The sequence below is a fragment of the Merops nubicus genome, unplaced genomic scaffold, assembly GCF_000691845.1.
Source record: "Merops nubicus isolate BGI_N331 unplaced genomic scaffold, ASM69184v1 scaffold43627, whole genome shotgun sequence".
Classification (NCBI taxonomy): Eukaryota; Metazoa; Chordata; class Aves; order Coraciiformes; family Meropidae; genus Merops; species Merops nubicus.
In genome coordinates, this window is record NW_008623149.1 from 107,779 (window position 1) to 116,538 (window position 8,760).

General features: G+C 36.8%; 1 protein-coding gene across 1 annotated transcript in view; it reads right to left on the reverse strand.

The window, feature by feature from the left end:
* TTN (titin) overlaps nucleotides 1–8,760 on the reverse strand; it is a gene marked incomplete at its 5' end in the record, with an annotated part of 110,465 nt that overhangs the window by 89,950 nt on the left and 11,755 nt on the right. Inside the window, 14 exon segments of the mRNA XM_008944988.1 lie at nucleotides 2,018–2,160; nucleotides 2,873–2,999; nucleotides 3,901–4,040; nucleotides 4,137–4,403; nucleotides 4,908–5,174; nucleotides 5,264–5,530; nucleotides 5,650–5,776; nucleotides 5,906–6,045; nucleotides 6,578–6,841; nucleotides 6,977–7,243; nucleotides 7,386–7,649; nucleotides 7,736–7,862; nucleotides 8,313–8,452; nucleotides 8,618–8,760. The exon segment at nucleotides 8,618–8,760 is cut by the window's right edge and continues 163 nt beyond it. Coding sequence (XP_008943236.1) covers nucleotides 2,018–2,160; nucleotides 2,873–2,999; nucleotides 3,901–4,040; nucleotides 4,137–4,403; nucleotides 4,908–5,174; nucleotides 5,264–5,530; nucleotides 5,650–5,776; nucleotides 5,906–6,045; nucleotides 6,578–6,841; nucleotides 6,977–7,243; nucleotides 7,386–7,649; nucleotides 7,736–7,862; nucleotides 8,313–8,452; nucleotides 8,618–8,760 — 2,683 coding nt within the window.

The following is an 8,760-nucleotide window of genomic DNA, read 5'->3' on the forward strand; positions in this document are numbered from 1 at the left end:
GTAGGGAAAAGTTGATATTACTCCTGGCTACACCTAAAGTAAAAACTTTCAGAGATGTAAAGAGGTTTGACACCCCACTCACACTCTTCAGCAAATGTCAATTTGACTTTCTGTTATTAAATTTTGGTAAAAAATTCTGGCTAAAATATCCCATTTCTTTGTTAATCTACTACTGAAAGTACTTTGCAATTCTGAGTTTGAACCAGGTTACTCCTACACAAACATCCCTTTTCTCTAGGAGTGGACCTGAAGGATCCGAGCATATATCTTGCACTGCAGCCTAAGAGGGCTGCTAGTTGTTCATGCTGGAAATTTTAATATAGCTCCTGAGGAATACTATTTATTTCTTTTCCGAGAAGTACCTGATTGTGCTGTAGGTGCTGGTTTAGAGGAATGAAGAAATGTGAGCTTCTGCTAAGGAAGAAGCGTAAAAGATTACTTTTGAGAAGGTAGTCCCTTTTGCTTCAGGGAGAAAGAAGGAGCTAAAAGGCTGTCCTCCCTCCCAAATGGTCATTGTGTCCCTGAAGACAAAAATGTATATGACCAAGATAAGCAGTAAGGTTAAATGAAGTCTCTTCAATAAAGTTTATATGTGTACAGCCGAATGCCAATCACAGAGGTAAAATAACGGTTTAAATGAAAAACAGCTGCAATGAAACACTTCTACAATTAGATTCATCCTTGAAGAAAGTAGGGAAACGGGCAGAACGTGACGCATCAAGTAAATATATGGTTTACTCTGAATTGCTTCTTGATAGAATTTCAGCTGAAGTCAAATTACAGTTTTGACTGTATATGTAAACTGGGTGAAAATGTGGAATTTAAAAATGCGATTAAAACAATACCTCAGACATATAAGAACAAAATAATGTTCCGTTATAGAAAATATTGAACATATAATATTTTTCTTACCATGCAGGAATAACTATCTAGCCACTGCACCAATCAATAGCTTTCCACAGTTTTATTCCTAGATTTATTACACCTCATCTGCTGAGTTTCAGGTTTGTTTATCTATCTTAAATACTGTAATGGGGGTCACTTATTCTCATGATCAGTTTTTCTTTCTTATTTCTATATTCTGTTTTTCTTATTAAATTGCTTTTATTTAGGCAAATTTGGTGAAGCACAGAAAGATCTAGTAAAACCTGAAAATAATATGTTGAACATTGTATTTAAAAGGAAAAAAAAAAATTCTGTACCATAGTACTATTAGCAGCATTATTATAGGTTCTGAAATTTAGCTAGGTCATGTAATACCTTTGCTTTGTCTGAGGTTTCCATTTTTTTTTTGTCATTTGCACTACTTCCCTTAGCTGTAGTACATGAAAAGTCTTAAAATCAGCATATATATTTATATTTTATGTTTCTGTATATATTTCTTCAACCATTAATTTTAAATATTAAACTGTGTTCCAGGCTGCTCAGATCTTGAGAGTTAAGAGCCAGCACTTGATGAAGGGTTAAAAATAGCTAGTGAGAAGTGCTTGACGAGCAAATCTGCCCAGAAAGCTATCTAGAGAGCCAGAACAAATGCCTGAAATGGAATTTGAATCCTCTTAATCCCCTTATATGCAGAATTAGAGAATTAGATTACAACTCAGCATTCAGGAGAGGAAAAAAAAAAAAAAAAAAAAGCATTTACTGAGAGCACCTTTCAAAACCCTCTCATTGTAACCACAACTAACCTGAGCAAAAATCATTCAATACTTCTGTGGCTGAGTCTTCAACAGAATCAGGCACAAAATTACTGTTGCAATGTTTTATATTTTGGAATGTTAGTTTCCCCTTGTACAATAAATGCTTGTACCATTCCAGAATACTGGAATATCTGGGGAAAAAAAAATACTGTATCTGATGTAGTGAGGATTTACCATTTAGCACAGCAGCACTACTGTATTGCTGCATCTTGGTGTTTCTACTGGAAAAGCGTAAACGAGAAATAAAGAAGAGGAAGAGAATTGAAAGAGAGGAAGGAGGAGGAAACATGAGGAAAAATAAAGTTCAGTTTCTTTACCTTATCACTGGGCTCCAGTTTCTTTCCTTGCAGGAACCACTCTACTGCAATTCCCTCATAGGAGAGTTCACAGTCGAAGGTTGCCGATTCCCCAGCTGTCACCGTTACGTCCTTGAGGGGTCTCAGCAACCCAATTACTCGAGCTTGGTAAGGAGAAGACATCATTTTCAGATTAGTCTCTTTTACCCAACAGAGAGCTGCTGCCTTTATGTACTAATCTCCATGGTGGCTTCCCTCAAGAGAGACAGACATCGCAATGCTGCTCTTTAAATTCCCTAAATAGAAGAGGCCACCCTGGTTTTTAGGGGGAGGGCTGGTCACCTAAAATTTCCTATTTGCAGAATGTGTTTCTTTAAATTGAACAAGGTCAGCAGGATGCCAAGCCTTGCATACCTCTTGCTAGATAAGGCATGTGTTTTCCAAAATAGCAAGGGCTAGGATTGGAGTAGGAAACAAGAGGTCTCCAACTGTATGGTCTGTCCCTGTCCATCAAGCTCTTAACCCTATCCCTGTATATCACCGTGACCCTTTCGTCTCAGATTAACATGATACTTCAGTGCAGTGAAGCCTTTGCGTATAATACTTTGATTTCATAATAACATATAATGCCAGACCATGAAGTAGCCTTCAAGGCCATTTCATTTTTAATTCTGTTATATGAATAAAATATACGACTTTAAAAAAAAATACAGAACATTACTTAAGTGAAGAATTAAGATTGCTTGAGTAACTAATCCTTGAGTTGTTCTGGAAAGAATTGCTGTGGGTTCAATGAAGTATAGAGACTTGTCCATCCATTGCAAAGAGGAAATGAGTACCTTGCTTTCACCTAATTTCAGTTTAACAGACACTTACGCTTCACTCGAAGGTGAGCACCAGATTTTGCATTTGCTGCTTGGAAAGCTACTCCACCAGCTTGATCTAAGCGTACATTGTACAGTGTAAGGAAGTGCTTTTTGCCTTCCTCCTTGATTTCACATTCCTGCAAAAAGAGAACGGTTTTTTCAGTATCCTTTTTGTGCTCCTCGCCATAAGAGCCTCTACTTCTCCTCATACCATGCACGTATTATATACTCCTCTATTCTCAATCCTTAGGCCTACTGCCACCTTACTCACTTTTACTCATAGGCTTTTCCTTTCAAAGTCTCTTCCTCTTAAAGAGAAAGGGCAAGAGGCAACATATTCATGTTGGTGAATGGTGAATGGTGTGTGCTGAATGACTAGCCAACATATCCATATGTAGGCCAGTCAGAGGTCTAAGGGAACCAGCGATCACTAAGTGTTTACTGTGACCTTTCCTTAAGAAGGGTCTTTTTCTCTTATTCAGACACTGATTTTCATGGAACTTCAAAACTTTGTGTATTCTTCATATTGGTACTGTTGTACCAAAGAGTTGCTGAATTATTGCCAGTCATGATTTAAGAATATTTTATTAAGCCTCATACCATTGCACAACAATTTTAGCTGTCGTAGCAACAGTTTGAAAATGTGATCTACACCTATTTAAACTAAACATAACTTGAACCCCAAAGGTAGATACAAGCAATCTAAAGTTTGTATTTTTAACTGCCATTATGTTTAAGTGAATTCCATGAGGTCTTTACACCTTGGATACCTGATTGTTAGGGACGAGCAATATAGAATTTACATATTTAGGTAAACTCACTTATTATTTAACTATTTTATATAATATTTTTGATTAAGATTATGCTGCGTTTTAAAAGTTATTAATTAAAACCCCCTGCATTCTTATTACAGTGACTTTTACTGAAGGCAAAAAGAGATTTCATTTTGTTTCTGCAGCCACCTTCTTCTTCCTCACACCCTGCCTCCCTGCAGATTGTTGAGACACACATAGGAAACATTCTGAAATATTTGCTTACAGCTGATTCAGTCAGGGGTTCTCCTTTAAGCTTCCAATTGCCATGGACACCTTCCTCAGAGATTTCAATATCGAACCTGGCAGTCTCTGTCTCAATCACCTCTACACTGTACAGTGGGCGTATGATCTCAATCTCCCGGTCTAGAGGAGAAAAAAAAAAAAAGTGAATGATTTCCTCAGTCTCTAACAGATCCCACATGATCTCTACTACAGAGCAGCCCAGTAAAGTAACCATACCTTCAATATTGAGTTGGGCAGAGGTTTGGTCAGTACCACAGTCACAGGTATACTGTCCAATGTCTTTCTTCAAAGCTTTCTTGAGGATAAGGATTCTCTTTTTACCATCAGCCTTAATAACAACATTCTTTGATGGAGTAATTGGTTTACCATCCTTCATCCATTTCACTGGGGCATCTGCTTTGCTGATTTCACATTGTAAGATTACTTCATCTTTCTCAACAGCAGTGTAATCCTGCAGCTTCCCAGTGAAGTAAGGGTCTCCCTCTGCAAGCAAAAGTTACATTTCAGTCTGATGTTTTAGTCTTTCAGAAAGGACAGTTAGTTATTACCATAAAATACATTTCTTGCTTATGTGCTGAAAGAAGGATTAAAGATAGTCCTTATAAATACTACATAATTATGTTGAAAAAAAAAAAGAGAAAACAACAAATACCTAAGAAACAACTGAGCATATTACTAACATTACTGATAACATTGTTTTGGTGCTCTGGGAGTTTCAGAGCACCATTTAAGTAAATAGTTAATTTTGCAACAGTTGCATGAAAAGTTGAAGTTATTTTAATTATCCTTTGTGCATAGGGAAATGGAGACGCAAAGAAAACAAACAAACTGTAAGATTGTCAAAGATCACAGTGCAGACTTAGGCCAACCAAAAAAACTCCCACCAAAGCAAACCAAAACCAACCCCAAGACATTCTGATCACAATCTTTCATTAATAAGAGTCCTCTGATAATATACATCACAGAAATTATTTTAGGTATTCTTACCAAGAACGTTGAGTTTAGCTTCTGAGGATTTGCCCATAGCTTCCACTCTAATCTGGGAAGTATCATCAATAGTAAGATCTTTGATTGTGAGTGTATGGAATTTGCCATCATCTGTCATTGAAACCACTTTGCTGGTGTGTAAACGCTGGTCATTCTTGAACCAGGCAACAGGGATATTTTCATGGGAGAGTTCAACGGTGAACACTGCAGTTTCCCGCTCCTTTTTTGTTACATCCTTGAGAGGAGTAATGAATTTCAGGCGGATACCTACAGCAACATAACATTTAATGATATCAATAAAAAGTATTCAAGGAGTATGGTGCAAATCTTCACAAGAAAGGCAAAGTCAAACAAACCTTCAATAATTAGCTTGGCACTTGTTGTCTTATCCTCAGCTTCAAACACATATTTAGCTTCATCCTCAAACGCAACAGATTTAATAATTAGAGCATGCTTTGTTCCATCTGAAATAATGTCAAATCTTTCATCAGGAGTGATCTCTTGTGTTCCTTTCAGCCAGCGGAAAGTCTTGGGTTCTCTGGACACTTCACACTCAAACTTGGCTTCATCTTTCTCAAAGACCTTCACATCGCTTAGTGGAGTGATAAAGATGAGAGGCAATTCTGAAATCAAGGAAAAGCATTTTCAGTTCGGTGATGGATTCATCTAGACCTACCAGCTGTTAGATGAGTTCTAATGTCCTGAAATACACTTGGAAATGCTGACAAAGTGCAGACTGTACCTTTCACTTTCAGATTAGCAGCACTTTTAGCATTAGCAGCTTGGAAAGACACTTCTCCAGTCATATCAAGTTTGCAGTTGTGGAGGACAAGAGTATGCTTCTTCCCGTCTTCAATGATTTCACAGTCCTGGTGATGAAGAAACACACACCCCCCCGTCCCAAATGTGAATATTCTAAGAAATCACTCAGTAGACATGACTATCAAATATATTTTATTTCTAGTGTAAATTATAGTCTAAAAAAAGAGAAGCCTTACAGGTGAAGGTGTTAGGGTTTCTCCCTTTAGCTTCCATACAGGATGGACATCAGGTTCAGAAATTTCAATTTCAAAACGTGCTGTTTCACCAACAAATATTTCCACTCCATACAGTGGGTGCTCCACTTTAATTAAGCGAGCTAAAAAAAAAAAGTTCATACGTGTTTACTCACTCATTCTGTGCCATAGAAATGTAGTACTGGAAAGGATCTCAACTCTCTTCCTATCCCTTACTTATGCTATTGAAATGCTATCACTGGTAAATGTTTATCTAATATATTTTCTTAAAAGCTGCAAATTTTGACTGTCTACAACCTCCTGCTATAATATGTCCAAAAGTTCAGTTATTTTTAGTAGGAATACTCTTCCTCATAGTTCATCCAGACATCTATTACAGTAAATTAAAAGAACTGCTTTTTTTTGGTTTTTTGTAGACATGGAGAGTAACTGGTCATCACTGTCTTTACAACAGTGGTTGGTATATATCTCAAGAGATACTGTCTCTTATAAATACTCTTAATAATTGTAAATCTAGATATTTTAGCTATTCATCATAACAGTGTCTTTTCCAGAGGTACAATTTTTTTGTGTTGTGCTCTAGAGAGTGTTAGTCTATCTATACCTTTTACAAAGGTTTCAGTACCTTCCCTTAACCAAGACATGATAACTTACGCTCAACGGTGATATTAGCACTTGTCTTGTCAGTTCCACAGTCACACTCATAAACACCCTTATCACTCTCTGCAGCCTTTTTGATCTTCAGGATGCGGCGCAAGCCATCTGTTTTTATGGAAATTCTGTTGGAAGCTACTAGTTCTTCACCATCTTTGTACCATTTTACTGGCACATCTTTGCTAAGTTCACACTCCAGGATAATATCATCTTTCTCCAGAGCACTGTAGTCTTGTAGTTTCACAGTGAAATATGGATCGGCCTCTACAAAAGCCATAGTGGATATGAAATAGTAAATTAGTAATACAAATTTATTAGAACATCAATTTTTGCCACATTCTACTTGTAAGAATTGTTTATACATATTATATAGGATATTTTAAATTATTATGCAACTACCTAAGACTTTGAGGTTTGCTTGTGTGTTCAAGTCCTTGACTACGGCCTTTATTTCGGAGATATCATCAAGTGTTACTTCTCTCATTTCTAGTTTGTGAACTTTGCCTTCTGATGTAATAAAAACTGTCCTGCTTGTGTGGAGTCTCTTGTCATTTTTGTACCATTTCACTGGCATGTCTTCATGAGAAAGCTCAAACTGAAAGTGAGCCGTTTGCCCTTCTTTCACTGTTTGATCCTGTAGAGGTGAGATGAACTTCAGCCTCACACCTGCATTTAAACACATAAATACCATCAGAAAAGGGTAATGTGGTTCCAAAAGATACATTCTGGGTTGTTTTTTTTTTGTTTGTTTGTTTTTGGTTTTGTTTTGGTTTGGTTTTGTTTTTGTTTTTTATAAGAATATACTTGCCTTCAACAAACAGTCTTGCTGTGCTCTTCTTGCCATCAACTTCAGCAGTGTATTCTCCTTCATCATCAAACTGAGAATCATTGATTACAAGAATATGCTTCTTTCCATCTGCAATGATGTCAAATTTTTCTCCAATCTTGAGTATATCAGTGCCCTTAGACCATATAACATTGGCTTCTCTGGTAAGGACACATTCAAACCTCGCTTGGCGCCTCTCAGGGACAGTAACGTCTTTTAGGGGCACAGCAAAGTCCAGTTCAATTTCTGGAAGCAAAATAGGACACATCATTTGTAATGTGCTCCATGTGAACTCTGTGTAAGTTGATATCGTATCTCATGGTGCACTGTACCTTTCACTGTCAGGATTGCTGTAGTAACTGCATTAAGTGCCTGGTAAAGGACTTCACCAGCTTGCTCTAACTTGACTTTGTGCAAGGTGAGGAAGCGTTTCCCTCCGTCAGATTTGATTTCACATGTCTGGAAAGATGACAGATTTTGGTAAATGCAATGCCAATACCTTACTGCTAGGCATTTTTAATAAAGGGAGTCTATAAACATTTCATACACAGTAAAGAGCTAGAAAGAAAGGAATTTCTTTCCAAGAAAAGTTAACATTTTTACTCATTCCACACTTATTTTAAATGTCAGCATGTACGTAAGATATTTTTATTATTGCATGAATAATGTGCTGTAATCCTTTGAGATAATAAAGCCCTCCTAAAATTAGCTTTTATAGCATGTAATTCTCAAAGAAGTAGTGTTTTTTAATCACCATAATGCCTTTCTATGTTCTACTGTGTAATGTTTCTATGTTCTGGACTGTGTTGTAATGACAGACCTGCAAAGACCTTGCCATAAAGACTCAAGGGAATCTGTTTGCAGTGTTTAATTTTAATAAATTGTGATGTAAAATTCAAGGATGCTTACAGGTGAGGGTCTCAGGATTTCTCCTTTCAGCTTCCATTCACCAGGAATGTCATCCTCAGATATTTCTGTATCAAAGTTTGCTGTTTCTTTCTCGTAAACTGTAACATCCTCTAATGGCTTCAGAAGTTCAACCTCACGGTCTACAATGCAAAAACAAACACATCTATAGTTAGGTCAAGTTTTTATAGAGCTTTATGGTAATTTAGGTTGCTTTTTTTTTTTTTTTTTTTTTCAATTTGTTTAGAGGTTTTTCAACGTTTGCCTGTGAAATGGTTAAATATAGTAAAAATAAAAAGCTTCCTTACCACCAAGGGTCAATTTAGCTGGGTATCTGCGACCTTCAACTTCCACTGAATATTCCCCAATATCAGCAGGGCCAGCATTCTTGATTTTCAGGAAAATTTTATTTCCTTCTTTCAAGATTTCTGTCTTGTCAGTTGGTTCAGCA